Raw genomic sequence first — 17,003 nt, 5'->3', positions numbered from 1 at the left:
ATCTCAAAACATGCTACAAAAATGGTGTGCAATGCAGCTTGTTCTGTTCTAGAACACACCAGTGGCTGGAAGCTTCTTATGCATGACACACCGGCCAAAGGGTGATCATGCCCCAGATTTAACAGGAAAAACTAGAGAAACTATTTGTTTCCTTACCGCAGGGCCTGGTGGTCCTGGAGCTCCAATGCTGTCCTGCGTACATGTGCAAGCATTTGGAAGAGTGGGGCATTTTGCTTCATCTCTCTGAAATTTTGAAAAGAATATTTATCTATGAATTGATGGTAAAAAGAGCTTCCCATCCCCCATGCCCACTAATCTTATATACACAAGGGAATCTATTTCCCAACTTGAAGAAATAATCTTTAGCTATGATTACAAACAGTCTTATGTGGAATCTTGCTTTGATCCCGTCTTTATTTTATGTTTTGCTTTAGGAAACCTCACACAACAAAAATATGTTTACAAAACTATCATCAAGACCATTGGTAATTTAATCCAATTTTCTCTAGTCTGGTGTTAGAGAAAGGCTGAGTATCTCAGATATGGAGGCCCACTTCCTTCAGAACAAAATCTGAAATCCTTTCCAGGCCTCCAGGGGCTTACATGTGCTGCCGAGCAGCAGCACACCACCTTGCCCCTCCCCCTGCCCTCCACTCTGCCCCCGCGCCCCCTCATCCACTTCATGCTTCTCAGATGTTTAGGGCACCTTGCCGCCTCAGGGCCTTTGCACTTACAGTCCCCTCTGGCTGGAAGTCTCTCTCTCCGTTATCCACATTGTTTGTCCTCTCACTTCACTCAGGTCTCTGCTTAAATCTCCCTTTATCACTGACGGCTGAGGGTACTCACCTGGCTATCTCTCCCTGTACCCTGGTGTGTTTTCACGCAAGGACTTTTCACTCTATAACGTAGTGTATACCTACTTGTTCATTCCTCCTCTCCCCCTGCCTTTCACTAAAATATTCCCTTTCACTGCTGTAACCCCGGCACATAGGATAGTGCCTGGCTTACAACAGGTGCTCAGTAAGTATCTGTTGAATAAATAACGCATACTCATCCCGTGGGTACGTGTAGCTCACTGTTCGCCTAAAGCTTCAAATCCATCATCAGCATTCACCTTTGTAATTATTACAACCTACACAGATACTATGGGTGAAAACCATCATCTTGAAAAGAAATATGGTGATTTCTACTTAGATATCCAGAGAGGTGATGGCTTATCCTGTAAAATGCTGGTATTTTACAAGCAATAAGAAGGACTCTGCAATAAGTGGGTTTATCAAACACACTGATTAAGCTGGACTTTTCTGACTATGCATAACCACCTTGGCTGGCAGGGAGGATTTCCAGATGTGATTCTCTACATCCTTGACTTTCGAGGGAGGGGTCCCCAGCCTGAGCTGTGGTCGCTGATGAGCACGCACACCTTGCGTGTCCCTGGCTCCATCCCGGAGATGCAGCTGCAGAGGGCTACTTCCTCTCCCCAGCCATCCACGCCCACATCCCTTCTTCCTCGGGGACTATTAACACCGCCACAGAATTCCATTCTGTTTTACTTACCCTGGAAGGAATATCACAGCATCTGTCTCTACTGGTCCACACTGGACTGCAGACAATATCAAAATTCTGGATTTGGAACTGCAAACAACCAACAGCACCATGAGCTAAAGATGCGTGAAAACATTTCATATTAACATTTCCACATTTCAACCTCTGCCAACTTCTCACAGAGACTCTCTTGAGGGAACAGGCAATGAAAGCAATGTGATCCTTACTTCATAAGAACAGAAAAACCTATGCCTGAGAGAAAGCGATAGTAAAGCAAAATGCATACGTGATATTCCCACTTCTGATCCACTTCCTTGGCTAAAATGAAATGTTTGATTGAGTTTCGGGTTTTTTTAAGAAAACATTAATTTCTTTATTTACTTAAAAATTAAGAATGTATTTAATTCTGAATTTGAAGACTACACACATTTAAATCAACTTTTAAAAGTCCACCCTTGCAGAAAAGTAACATTAAAAAAATATTCCTCACTTATTCTAAAATTGATACCCCTCTTTTCATAAATTCTTACCTAGGGGCTAACTGATAATTTTATGATTACCTTCAGCTTAACTATTTCAATATAATATATATTTTCTATCTTTCTATATTTAAAGAAAAAGAGCTCTTTTGATAAAGATTGTTTAGCTACAGCCATTCTTTTATAAACCTAATGTAATTGTTCTATTTAAATATCAAATCCAACATTCAATAAATGATTTTAATCGCAATTATATTAAATTTGCACTCTTTGGTTCTATATTGTGGAATAAAAATTTCACTTTTGAATCAAGAAGAAGAAAATCCTGTCCGTGGAAGAAAGCTACATTCAGTAAATGCAATTTTAAAAATAATAGAAGCCAAGGATATTAGTCTTGCTTTTAGAACAATGTTATTATCGGTCAACATTTAATATGAACTTAATTAGCCTGGTACAGTGAAATCCTTAGGTTTAAAATTTTACTACTAAACAGTGTTGTAAAAGGGTTGGCAAGCCCCCACCTCCAACTTGAGCCAGTGACACTTGTGAGTGAGGGGTGGCTGACCGACTACACTCATCTTCCTTCTGAGGCGGATGTGACCCCCCAGTGAGGGGAGAGCAAGTCTGTGACGGTCACAGCCAGTGTCCACAAACGCGTAGTGTCCTGAGTGCACAAATTTTTATTAACAGTTACTACCTTTGAAGAATAAAAAATGAATTAGTTTAGATTTCACTGATTATCCTGGCAACTATTTGTGTTGTACTCTCCAGTTTGATTCAGTTTCAAGTCGACTACATGATGTTCTCTGGTGCCTTGACAACTTAATTTGTTTCTAGCAGTAAAGCACATTATCATGTTTTGTCAGTAGCATATTTTCTCAGTGTAACTTTTCCAGCGTTTCAATCTAACCAAGAAATGAAACAATTTAAAACTCACTGAGGAAAAAAACCTCACTGATTACTTTTAAAAATGTCATTTCAATCTTAATACAAGATACCAAGAAAAATAAAAATGTGTTACTTACTGTGGCTGATTTCCTCTCCCCTTTAAGTAGTTTTCCAAGAATTTCATAACCATCAGTTGTGATATTTCCAGCTTCCTTGATGTCCTTCTCTATAATTTCATAGCAGTCAATGTAAATCTTAACACTTTTTGAGGTCACTACGATATGAACCTAAAAAGATCATTTGTTTCCATTACAAAATTTCTACCCAGAACAATCTGGCTCCTACATATTTCAGATCACAGTTTTTAAAAAATGTGTTCTTAAAGCTATTCTCGTCCCAAATCAAGAGGCTTGGACTAAAAATCCAAGCACCGGGTTGCCGTGTCAATGTCACTTATTAACAGCATCAAATTAAATGAACCACTTAACCTTTCTGGGTCTCAGTTTCCTTCAGCTATTATACACTTGCATAATTTCTTATTTTCCCCACTCTGTACTCTTCCTGAGATGGCCAGAGATATTGTAGTAGATGAGATGCTTCTGTAAACTATAAAGAGCTATTCAGAAAAGAAGCAGACTCACAGATATAGAGAACAAACTAGTGGTTACCAGTGGGGAGAGGGAAGAAGAGGGGCAGGGAGGGATACAGCAAAATAGAGGTAGGGGGACTAAGAGGTATAAACTATTATGTTTAAAATAAGCTACAAGGATATATTGTACAACACAGGGAACAGAGCCAATATTTTATAGTAAGCATTTAAGAATAAATTACAAAAAATGAACTATTCAAATATAAGTTAATAAATCATTAATATATTATTTTACTCAGGACAAAGGAGCCTCAAATGTCTTCCACTGATTTTGCTAAATTCAAATTTTAATTTGTTAGTCCCTAATCCCTGCCAAAAAGATCTTACACACCATGTAGATACCTAACATAGGAAAGAGCTAGCATGTGTCTTTTATAGAGATTCAGCTCTGGAAATCAATAGATTCAAGATTCAATTTCCTTATAAGAAAATAATCTTGTTGATTTACTTTTTATCAGATATTGAAGACGCTCAGAATCTTTAAAAAAAATCTATTAGTACAGATAATTAAGAAAACATCTGTATTTCAGTCATGTAAAGAATGGCTGTGGGTAATCTTTGACTTTATAGTTATGCTCATAGTTTCCACTTATCACAGCCCAAATACTCAAGTAAGCCCATGATGATTACTTTGAAAAGTTTGGCTCCAAGTTAAGGAACAGAAATTCCCTTAAATGTTTTGAGTAAATAAGAATAAGGACAATCTCTAGAGATTTTTTTAAGCAGTAAATATTTTTGCCACATAGAATCACCACCAAAACACTAATTTAGTGCATCTATAAGTGTTAAGTATGAATTATATATTGCTTTTATATAAAAGTGATATATGGCTTACTAAAAATAATTTTAAATACCCCTAGGGCAATCATCTAATACTGAATTCAAGAAGAACACCATACAAACATTCCCAAGATATTTATTATCTAATAAGAACTAAAACTTATTTGTTGGCTCTTATATGAACAATCTCAGAAGCAAACATTCACAAACTATTTGAAAAATCATAGTATCCAGAAAAATTATTTCAAAATCAAAACTTTCAATTTTTGAAACAAAATGATTGCAAATACACTTCATTCAGTGTTATTTAGTGCTAACCAGAAAGAAACACGTGCTAAAAATATATTTTGCTACAATCTCTTCAGTGTGTTTCATTGCATTTTAAACACATGCATAATTACATTTCATAGCGGCTTTTATCTGGAGACCATTGTCCAAGTATTTAGGGACTCTTTCCCAACTGGGAAGCATTGTTAGTCACAGACCAGTAGAAAGAAATAGGAACACCCTTGTAAACTCATCACCCTCCCCAAGGTCTCCCATTCCCTAAAGCCTTATTTGTCATCTATTCCACTTCTTTGTCTCATTAGAAATCTCTCTCTTGAATTTATGTCATCTGTTACAACAGGATGAAGACATAGAAAACGCTTCAAGAGAATTCTCCAGAAGCAGTAGTTGTCTGCCATTCCTTACTTAAGCTATCCCCTCTCTCCCAAGAGCCCCCTGTATGTTATTCTCACTAATTTGCTGCTATCAGGGAACTACTTGTTCTTATCTCAAGGACTGAAGAACTTCAGTTCCCGGATTACATGGAAAATGAGAGAAGAGTGTTCGAATCCATGGATCAGTGGAACGTAAGTAGCCAATAGTGATCGCACTTGGTACTTGAATAGATAGGATAAATGAGAGTAGGTTAGAAGAACGGTGTGGGGGAATGAAGGAGGGAAAACAGCATAATGAAAAAGTAGAGGAGGAACTAAAAACAAAGAAAGACATTATGAAAAAAGAAGGTAGAGAATTTGAGGAGAAAAGAACGCTTGTGAGAACAGGAAAGAAGAGGCATTATGTAAAACCTAAGAATACAAATACCTCTCTCTATAAAGCCAAATTAAGAAGGGAATGTCAAAAAATAATTATCTTGATTTGCAAAAATTAATGACTGTCACTCTTGACCTCTTCAAATATTGTCTTATTTTGCTCAGTAAACTGAAGCATTCAATGAAAGTTGGAAATTAATAATAGTTATATTATTAATAATAGTTCCTAAATGGTTATCAGTTGGTTAATAGAGGGCTGAATTTCTAATATCTTCAGTGGGTATGGAAGAAAAATAAAATAGTCTTTTTGGGCAAGTTACTCAAGTGTAAGTTTAATAGGTGTATAAATGAGCCCAAAAAAAAGTTCATAAGAACTTTGCCAGATTCAACATCTATTATCAGACAAGGAGAAGTTGAAGCCAGTAATATTTGTCTAGAATCTGCTTTCCCAATAAGGCATTTATTTTGCTGCACTTTACCAGGAAAGTCTGTAAACTGTTAAGCAAATATGCGTTCATTCTCAGAGATCTCTGTTTTTCCATCATTATTTTTGCTTCTCACTAATGTGCACGCTGAGGCCTCTCCAAGCCTCATGAAGACAGTCCCTTGCCATCCTCACCAAGAATCTGATTCATGAATAAGAAAAACATTCTAGAAAGAAGCCAAGATTCTCAGGAATAGAATCAGCAAGAAATTCAGCTAAATCTACCCAAGTACAGGGTAGTTCTTCAATTTTCACTTGAGAATCACATTGAACTAGAAATATTTGTCTTCTGAGTATGGGGACTAACTTTCTGAGCGCTATGCTGGGGAAATTTTAGACCACTTGCATGACAAGTAGCCTTCCTCCTGTTAACTTGATCCAGTGGATGAAGAAATTCCATTAAAAAGTCCACTCCTAACCTAGACGGTTCTTTTCATTTCTAATGCTGCCAACTTCAGCACTCTTATCTGTAAGTTAATTGTCCTGACAGCAAGTTTCTATTTATCCTCGATGTTGAGATAAAAAAAATTAAGATCATCAAGAATAGATAATCCCCTAAGAATTTATCTTAGAACTTTTAATAAGATTTTTTTAGAGAAGTTGTAAGTGTGTTCATGCAGAAGTTAATTTAGTAAACAGTTATCTTAATTATTTTGATAGTTAATGATAACTTTTGGACTGGCATGTTTGTAACTTTTCAATAAACAAGCAGGCAGAAGCAGCTTACTATTCTCTATCAAAGAATAAATAATTTGATCAATTAAATACAATCCACAAAAATTAAGCTTTTGAAACAAAATGACATAAAGGTTCAAAATGAAATGGTAGGTAGAAAAATGGGCATACAATATTGTATATACTACATGGCTCATATTCTGAAAAGACATTAGCATTGAAAATACATTGAAATGTTAATAGTAGCTATCTCATGGTTAGTAGAATTATTGTTTTAAATTTCCTTCTTTGAATTAATCAAATTCTTTGAAATAAGGTATTGTTTTTAAAAGACACGGCTATGTTTCTACCAGTTTAACATGACATAATAATAAATTAGTTTAAATTTTAAGTCATGTACTTTTTTCTACAAATAACTTTTTTCTATAACTATTTATTTTTCTAGAATCTTACATTTTTACCTTATGAAAACTTCCATAGAATAATGTCTTCACTTCATCTGTGTCAAATGTAATAGTTTGCACCTCACCCCCTGTATCCTTGTTAAAGAATGATAATGTCTTGCTGGAAGCTGTAATCAACACATAATTGTTATTAAATCAAATGCATGGACACTCTGTATTGAAAGTATTAACAAATAATTCTTGTTGGAGAATTCTCTAAAATAAATTAATAATTTCAGTTAAGATAAAATATAATTCAAATATTTACTGATATATTTTTTAAACATTAAACATAAAAGCATAATCAAGTAAATAAATATATATATATATATATATATATATATATATATATATATATATATATATCTCCAGAAAGTAATTAAAGAAAGAGAAAAGGAAAACCATAATCAAAAATATGCATGCATGTGCCTTAAAATAAGATAAATTATTATCCTTACGATCTGCAATCACCCCAACTTGCGGTTTGAAGTCTCTGTCTGTGATCTGCCAAATTGCAAAAGGGTCACTGGGAGTTTCTGGGAGAAGTCTGAATAGTAATATAATCGTATACGAAGTGGGGAGGCCATTGGGATGTAGATCTCTGTTGGATGAAACAAAATTAATTCATTAATAAGGATTTCTCACCAGAAATAGAGGATATTTTAAATCTTTGGGCTAGAATCTCATCATGAGTAGTATTAGAAGCCATTTATAATAATGTGGCTACATATTAGAAGGGGAAACATTTAAGAATGACCTCAAAATAGCAAACACTAAAGACCCATTATGTAAGCAGTAATAGATGATTTATAATCCGATAAAGTTACAAAAGTCTGGGAAATTGCCAAATGGTCTTTCATCCTACTGTTAATAAATCATTTTTTCTAAGCACATAGATAATTATAAAACTATATAATGATTTTAGGGTGATAAAACTTGTATCTAGGGATGTAATTTAAAGAGAGTAAATCTTACTAAATATATTTAATTTCCAACAGCAGGGGTATGAGACCATAAGCAAGATGGCTTAAGGCTTTAATTGCGCCCTCCCTAGATCTAATAGTTTTTACACTTCCCTAGTCCTCCCTTAAAATCAAGTAAATCAGATAATCTCCAGAAGGTCACATGTTCCCCGAAACAAAACCAATAATAGATTTTATGGCCACGTACATTGTGATTCAATTAAAAGGAAATGTTTCTTGGCTCTAAGGCTGTTACAAGTAAAATATGGCCCCATGTGTCCTTCTAGAATTGAGTCAGTCATTGTTCTGGGGGAATCTCTAAAGCAGAATTAATGGTTTTCTGTCTGAGACCATTTAATAGCACTATCTTCCTGAAGGTAGGAAAAGGGGTTTAATAATCAGCTCTTGGAATGGACTAGAGGACACAGGGAGGGGGAAGGGTAAGCTGGCATGAAGTGAGAGAGTGGACTTATATATACTACCAAATGTAAAATAGATAGCTAGTGGGAAGCAGCCACATTGCATGGGGAGATCAGCTCAGTGCTTTGTGACCACCTAGAGGGGTGGGATAGGGAGGGTGGGAGGGAGACACAAGAGGGAGGGGATATGGGGATATATGCATACATATAGCTGATTCACTTTGTTATACAGCAGAAACTAACACACCATTGTAAAGCAATTATACTCCAATAAAGATGTTTTAAAAAAAAATCAGCTCTTGGACAGAAGAGAAGAAACTCCTCCGTGGATTTTGACAGAGGGCACAGACTGTCTCTTGAGGTTTCGTGTCCTAGTACCACACTGCTAGTACTTCTGGAATATAATGCTGCCCTACTTTTTTTTTTTTTTTAATTTTTATTGTAGTTGATTTACAATGTTGTGCTACTTTCTGCTGTACAGCAAAGTGAATCAGTTATACATATACATATCCACTCTTTTTTAGATCCTTTTCCCATATGTATAGCACAGGAAACTCTACTCAATACTCTGTAATGCCCTATTTCTTAAAGCATATGTGCTGGGCAAGCTGACACGATGTCATTTGTATGTCCATAAACTGACCATCTTCATAATATTCCACATTAAAAATAATTTCTCCATATTAATTCATTTCTCACCTAGCCCATTTTTCTCCTTTTTTAGTTAATGAGTGATTAGGAAAAAAATTCTTTAATTGCATTTATGCCTCTTTCAGCCACAAGTTCTGAATCTTAAGAGGACAGTGGGATGTCCTAAGTTAAAATGTAGGAATCATATCTTGAGGTGACAGAGTTAAATGCTGGGTACTTAGGTTCACTGATAAACCTAAAACTGCGAACCAGTGTGGTCAACCATAAAAGAGTTAGAAACTCACAGTGTGGCCACACTACAACAATACAATCTGTGCTTCCTTAAAAGAATTGAGCTTCGGTTTTACTCTGAATTTTCCGTCAGCTTTCTCAGAGCATTTCAAATTTCAGGCCTCACTGTCTGACCCTGTCCTAAGTTTCGGAAAACTTTACTTCTTCTTGTTCTTTTCCTCCATAAGATGCCAAACACATATTTTTTGACATTCAAGTGTTTTCATTCTAATAAATAAAAAGTACATATTTTGGTTATTGGACCCAGGTACAAACTTTCATCAAGTAAAATAACCAACATCTAGAGCTACCCAACAGATTGCCAGAGCACGAGCCAATAAAAACTAACTGTTGGGCTTCCCTGGTGGCTCAGTGGTAGAGAGTCTGCCGGCCGATGCAGGGGACGTGGGTTCGTGCCCCGGTCCGGGAAGATCCCACATGCCGCGGGGCGGCTGGGCCCGTGAGCCATGGCCGCTGAGCCTGCGCGTCCGGAGCCTGTGCTCCGCAGCGGGAGAGGCCACAGCAGTGAGAGGCCCGCGTACCACAAAAAAAAAAAAAAACAACAAAAACACCCATCTAACCAGCATCCAGATTAAGAAATAGGACATAACCCGTTGTATTAGCCTAGTAGCTTCCCATGTACCCTTGTCCAGCTTCCCCCATTCCCTGCAAAGGGTAACTATACTATCCTGACTTCCAATACCGTAGGTTAGTTTGCCTGATTTTGAACTCTATATAGTAGGAACCACGGAATATACTATTTTGCGTTTAGCTTCTTTTGCTCAGCCTTTTAAAAAAGAGATCTGTCAAGGGCTTCCCTGGTGGCGCAGTGGTTGAGAGTCCGCCTGCCAATGCAGGGGACACGGGTTCGTGCCCCGGTCCGGGAAGATCCCACATGCCACGGAGCGGCTGGGCCCGTGAGCCATGGCCGCTGAGCCTGCGCGTCCGGAGCCTGTGCTCCGCAACGGGAGAGGCCACAGCAGTGTGAGGCCCGTGTACCGCAAAAAGAAAAGAAAATAATTAAAAAAAAAACTAATTGCTGCCTGTCAGATCACAGATCATGGACAAGCAAGGCCACTGCAGTCTTTCATCTTGTGGAGTCGGAAACACTGGGGAGAATTCCTCTTCTCATTCTGCATTGATTCCATGCAGTCCCTCTGCACCAAGGGAGAAATGTTCAAAAGAAGAAGTTGCCTCCCTGTTTAAACGACCTCTCTTAGAAGCATAACTATAATCCTAGACTTAAATTCAAAAGGATCAGTAATCCATCGTATGGCAGACACAGGATGAGATTCTTGGGTCTCAGAGTAGCAAGCTTGAGTCCTAGTCTCCCGTGTGACCCAATGGAACACAGTTAACCCAACTGTACTTAAGAAAACTAAACCAGGTCATCCATAGGACTCAATTCTAAAATACCAGGGTTCTAAGACATCAGCAAAGATTCCAAGCCTCAAAAAAGCATCTGGCCGGTGGTAAGAAAGAGAAATCCTGTTGTCACACTCACGCTGTAGGCTGATTCACAAAGGCGTTCTTCTGAAGCCTGTAAGATGAGTAGCTGGGAAAAGACCCTGACTCCAAAGAGACTCCTTGCACAAAAGCAAAATTCTTTTCTGTCAGGTTGTACGCTTCAAGCATCTTAAAACCTTTATATCAGAAAAAAAATATATTGAAATGAGGTCATTTTAATTATCTTATTGCTTAAATCCTGAAATAAATTAGCCCGAGTATGAATGCTTACCTGGTGAGGTGTAGCCATCCAAATAAATTAGAGGACAACCTGCAAAGTACAGTGTTCTTTAAGTACGATTCACCAACAAGGTATACAAACATTATACACGCACAGAAAGCACCTGCGTACATACATCAAGTAACAAACCTGTTCATTCATTTATAAAACATATCAATCTAACCTTTCTAAATTATTTTGTGTAGACTTTCCACGTGTATGTGAAATTATACTACTGACCAGTGTGACCATGTTTTCTGGACATTCTCCAGTCCAGCTGGAATTTTACAATGTTCTTAAGAATGGTAAGATTGGGGCTTCCCTGGTGGCACAGTGGTTAAGAATCCACCTGCCAATGCGGGGGACACAGGTTCGAGCCCTGGTCCAGGAGGATCCCACATGCTGCGGAGCAACTGGGCCCATGTGCCACAACTGCTGAGCCTGCGCTCTGCAGAATGCGAGCCACACCTACTGAGCTCGTGTGCTACAACTACCGAAGCCCATGCGCCCTAGAGCCCGTGCTCCACAACCAGAGAAGCCACCGCAATGAGAAGCCGCACACCGCAAAGAGGAGTGGCCCCGGCTCGCCGCAACTAGAGAAAGCCTGCGCGCAGCAACAAAGACCCACCACAGCTAGAAATAAATTAAAAAAAAAAAAAAGAATGATAAGATTGAATTAAAGGGGGGAAATTTATAGATGTTTTTCAATAGATTAAAGAACTTTTACGGATGAGGATGATTATAATTTTTGTGACTTTCTGTTTGAATAAAAAAAAAAAATCCCACAAGGACTCAGAGGCAAAAAATATACAAATCAATTTTCACTGCAAAGTAAAGGAGCTGTTACAGTGGAGGATTCCTGGACCGAATGTCAATATTACGACATAGTATGAGTGTGTTTCGTGTTTGGTAATTGCAATCATTGTTGCTTTTGTTGTGGTCATCCATTTACAATGCTTAGTGTCAGTTTATTTATCTCTTGTAAAAATAAAATACAGTGTGTATGTGAGTTGTGAAAAAAAAAAAGAAATCTAAAAAAAAAAAAGAACTTTTCTCCCAGGAAACTTCAGATTTGTGCAAGGGCAGGAGGAGTTTGTTGCCACCCAGTCCTCTTCCCTGCCAAGCCATGGAGGCTCACGCTGGCCACCAAACCTCACAGTGGCAGGTGTGCAGGGGGTCTCACCCTGGGCCCTGGAGCTGGGGCAGCACAGGGCTGCATCCAGGACCTCGTGGAATGGAAGGGGCAGCTGGTGCTCCCTGCTCACTTGCGCTACTGCGACTCCATTCTGAGCTTCAGCGTAAGTTTTACAGTAAGCCACTGACGTTTGTTTACTACTGCCGCCTCTAACCCGAGCTCTGAGATCTCAATATAATGTTTACTAAGGGAAAACGTAACACTTAAAAAGCATAGCCCTGCCTGGGATCAGGGGTCTAGACCAGCCACGCAACTGTCTCCATAATCTAAGACCCCAAGAATCAGAGTTCGTGGATGGAGAAGAGGAAAAAACCAACTTAAATCATCAATTTTTGTCCTTCACTGTATTTTAAGAGTTGAGCTTGAGGTCTCAGTATAATATGAAAAATCTGCACCCAAGTAAACAAGTGGGAACCAAGTGACTTTCTACAGTGCACACTCACACAGGTCAGTTTTCTCGTGGCTCTCTTGAAGCACGGATGTTGACGGAACAAATACCAATTGATTACTAACAGGGAAAAACCTTCATCCCACGGAATGCTTCTATAAATGCATTTCTAAGTTGAAGATTAATTTTCTCAAATGTCACAGGCATTGGGATGGTGGGAAAAGGATATATTCAAACACTTTATTTCCATACAAGGAACATTACATCTTCAAGGCTAAAAATGGACCTCTGACAAGCAAACAGTTAGCATGATCTCAGTAGGAACAGTGATTCATCAGGTTCTCAAGTGGTTTCCCAGGATCTGTTTATGCATGGACTTGATCTCGTATAGGATAGGGAATGGTCTACTCCAGTGGTCCCCAACCTTTTTGGTACCAGGGATCGGTTTCGTGAAAGACAATTTTTCCACAGAAGGCGGGCGGTGGCGGTTCACGTGGTGATGCAAGCGATGCGGAGTGGCTGTAAATACAGACGAAGCTTCGCTCCCTCACCCGCCACTCACCTCCTGCTGTGTGGTCCGGTTCCTAACAGGCTGCGGACCAGTACCAGTCCACGGCCCAGGGGTTGGGGACCCCTGGTCTACTCAGTAGTTACTTTTTCAAAACAACTGAGACTATGGATCCATGTGGACCATGACTTACTTGAAGTGGCAGTTTCACAGACAAATGTGATGAGGTTGTCCTCTATCTTCTCAAAAGATTCAAAGTCATCCACAATGAACACGTGCCGTTCGCTTGGTTTGCTGGCTATGTTGGCAAGTTCATTGTAGTCGACGTCAGCCACGCCAACTACAAAGACACTGAACCCTGCAGAGCAGTGTTTACAGAGAGAATTACATATCCATTTTTCCATCCTTTATGGTTTAAACAATTCAAAATAAAATCTTCTCAGAAATGATGCCATATTTTCTCAGCTAATGCAACAAGTTCTTTTAATTGACATAAACTCTCTTTAATGAATATGTCCTTTTCCCAGGTCTTCCTATTTTCTGGCTTATAAAATTCAATTAAGTGGATTTCCTAAAATAAAGTCTTAACAATTAAAAGATGAACATTTTAATAGCAGAATGACTTAACGTGGTACTCATTTCCTTCCACACATCCACAGTCCTAATACACCCATTAATTCTGCAGCTGTCTTAGGCAACATTAACATTTCAAGCTCATGTGCCTCAGAAACCAACAATGGGCTCATTTTAAACTCTGAATTCCTGAAACTGATATACTCAATAAACTCAGGCTCAAAGTCAGCACTTTGACCACTTTTAAAATGGAATCTGCAACTCCCACTAGCAATAAGCTTTCACTTATTTAGGCTAATACAAATAAACAAAGTTTTCCCTCCAAAAGCTTAATTCAACAGTAGAATTAGTTACATAATTAGATATAAATAAGGTAACTTGAGAAGCAAACATTCATAACCCCAAAGTTAAATCACAAAGGAGCCTAAAATATACAGGAATCTGCTCAAAGTACATAACATAATGGCAACAACTTATAAAAAAATCAGTACATAGAACAATCTCTGTTGTAAGAAGACAGTATGATTTAGCACTAATCACGACTCATACTTTTAGCCAAAGACCCATGTATGTGCAGATGACAAATTCCATGTAACGAAGTACTTTACAATTTACACCACAATAAATCATGCATAGAGTAGAATTCTCTCTAAAATATATCCACCTTGGACGCTGCCTGAAGGATTGGGGTGTTAATGCAACTATAAAGACTTAGTTTCATCTCTAATCATCCTGAATAACTAATCCAAAGGGCAGTGTAACAAGGAGGCTTTCAGCATGTTTGATTGACAAGATCTACACCAGCAATATCTCCCTGAGGTCTCTCTGCTCCTTTGTGGTGAACCTTCCAGCAATCTGTTTAGGGTCTGCATCTGCCAGGACATGCTAAACCTATGTCTCTCCTTGCATAGGACTGAACCAGTATCAAGATTCATTTATGCTATGGCAGGAAGCCTGCTTGAGGATCATCCCATTGCTGCTGTTGTGTAGGCTTCCAGCCACCATAGGGGACAGACCTTGAGGCACGTCTTATACAAAGAACACACCATGTCATTTCTGAGCAATTATCAAACCATTCCATGATGAAATGTAAACTAACATTAGAAGGGTACAGAATGCAGAGTAAAACAGAAACTAAAGTAAAATCACTAATTTGGGTCTTTTGCAATCATTCCTGGATGTTTGAAACTGTGAAAATAATGAGTGCAATCACTAGGCATCAAACTTATGCTTGCGCTATGTGGAAAACTAACTTACGGTTACCAGGGGGTAAGGAGGGGTTGGACAAACTGAGAGATTGGGATTGACATATACACACAACTATATATAAAACAGATAACTAATAAGAACCTGCTGTATAGCACAGGGAACTCTACTCAATACTCAGTAATGGCCTATATGGGAAAAGAGTCTAAAAAAGAGTGGATATATGTATATGTACAACTGAATCACTTTGCTGTACACCTGAAACTAACACAACATTGTAAATCAACTATACTCTAATAAAAAATTTTTTTTTAATGTATGTTTTTTCTTACCTGACTGCTGGATGACCAAAGCCGCCTTCTTGACCTCATCCTGTGACCGACCGTCTGTGACCACAACCAGCACCTTGGGGACATTCTTCCTCATACCACTCTCCCAGGTCAAGACCTTCTCCTTGATAAACGTGAGAGCTTTGCCTATAGAATGTGGCACGGAACACTTTAGTGTCATCTCAGTGAAAACTATCCAAGTGCCCTTAGCCACGCCCAACTGAGAAGCAATTGAATGTTAGAGTTACACTCCGCCTATCACTCCAAAGGCTTTGGATGGTAAAGGTCTATGTACACGCTGATGAACTATACCTGTTCTTGTGTTTCCTCCTCTGTACCGGATATTCTGGAGGGCCCCGAGGGCCAGGGCCTTGTCGTTGTATGTGTTCAGCTTAAACTCAGACTTGACCTCATCGCTGTACTGCACAAATGAGACCTGAAAGGAAAGGCGGTTTGGTGGTGAGGGTAAGTCACCTCTTTTAATGTTTCAATTGTCAAGTGATTCTTCTAGCTGCATAATGGGAAAAAGAAGTGTATTGGACCTGACGGAATATGTTATGCTCTTTATAGCTAATATTATAACACTGACTACTATTGTCTCACTAAATTCTCTAATTTCTGATCTTCAGTGAAAGGGTCAGTAGTTGATATTAACAATGTACATGCACTGTATTTATTCTCTAGGATGTAAGAAGGGATGGGTAAAACTGGAGAGCAGTGAGATTCCAAGATTAAAAATGAGAACATACCATCTTGAGCTCAAATATTGGCTAAGCAATTGCTTCTCAGACAACTGACCCTTCGCACTGACCACGTCTATTCTTCATGGTAATATAAAAATGGCACGTGTGTGATAATAATCAGCACTCATCACAAATTCAGTGACAGTGTGATTTAGTGGAAAGAATAAAAGCTTTATAGTCAGGATTCAATGGGCTCAAATCCTAGCGCTGCCAGTTAATAGCTTTGTGACTTTGGGTAGGTCCCCAACATCTCTGGGCCTTCGTTTTTTATCAGTAAAATGGAGATAATTATACTTACTTCTATGGCCAGTTTAAGGAATGAGAATCATGTATACAAAGTAGCTGGCACATAGAAGTTAATAAAATATGGAAGCTTTTTTCTTATTTTTTATCAGAAATCTTAATTTCTAAAATTCAAAAAAGGCTTACTTGCTCACCCTTTAAATTAAGACTGTAACTAGCCTGACATGTTATTCTTCTTGGGTTGGAATAACATCCACAGAATTATTTGGGGATTTAAAATTTAATATATTCCACAAAGCATTATAAAAGAAGACATGATTTGTTTATGAAATTCCAAAAAGCACTGCATAAAAGAAGACATGATTTGTTTATCAAATTATTTGTGGTTTATGTAAAAATCTCTTATTTTCATCACATCTCTAAGATGTACCTGCCTAAATAAAGAAGAAAATTCACCAAGAGAAATGGGAAGGGAAAGAGAATTCAGAAAAATAATCATACAATACAGTCTCTTGCCTTAAGGAGTCAATGATTTAGACAGAAGAGAATCACACAAATTATGACAATATAAAGAGATACGTGCCATAACAGCAACATAGACAAAACCCTTCAGGAGTCTGAAATGCCTAAAACTATCAAGGAAGCCTCTCCAGAAAGGGTGGAATTGAAGTGGGTCTTCAAGGTTGCAGAATTCAGGTAGTAAGTAACAGAGCCACTGGCCCTGAGTCCAGGGGTATGTTGGGAGTGGAGCAGATTCTCAGTTTTACTGGTAGGTCAGAGCTAAGTGAGGAATTATTCTTCGAGGTGTGT

General features: G+C 38.4%; 1 protein-coding gene across 1 annotated transcript in view; it reads right to left on the bottom strand.

Annotated features, from left to right (window-relative positions):
* Positions 1 to 17,003, bottom strand: part of COL12A1 (collagen type XII alpha 1 chain) — a 115,269-nt gene that overhangs the window by 19,263 nt on the left and 79,003 nt on the right. The window contains exons 45-54 of the mRNA XM_079716122.1: positions 15,520 to 15,643; positions 15,211 to 15,354; positions 13,293 to 13,457; positions 11,021 to 11,059; positions 10,787 to 10,925; positions 7,439 to 7,581; positions 6,999 to 7,108; positions 3,050 to 3,199; positions 1,558 to 1,635; positions 157 to 243 (exon numbers count right to left, since the gene is read on the bottom strand). Coding sequence (XP_079572248.1) covers positions 157 to 243; positions 1,558 to 1,635; positions 3,050 to 3,199; positions 6,999 to 7,108; positions 7,439 to 7,581; positions 10,787 to 10,925; positions 11,021 to 11,059; positions 13,293 to 13,457; positions 15,211 to 15,354; positions 15,520 to 15,643 — 1,179 coding nt within the window. The remainder of the gene's footprint in view (positions 1 to 156; positions 244 to 1,557; positions 1,636 to 3,049; positions 3,200 to 6,998; positions 7,109 to 7,438; positions 7,582 to 10,786; positions 10,926 to 11,020; positions 11,060 to 13,292; positions 13,458 to 15,210; positions 15,355 to 15,519; positions 15,644 to 17,003) is intronic.

The sequence above is a fragment of the Hyperoodon ampullatus genome (genome assembly GCF_949752795.1).
Source record: "Hyperoodon ampullatus genome assembly, chromosome: 12".
In the NCBI taxonomy this organism is placed as follows: domain Eukaryota; kingdom Metazoa; phylum Chordata; class Mammalia; order Artiodactyla; family Ziphiidae; genus Hyperoodon; species Hyperoodon ampullatus.
The sequence above is the reverse complement of the archived record's forward strand: the minus strand, read 5'-3'. Positions and strand labels throughout refer to the sequence as shown.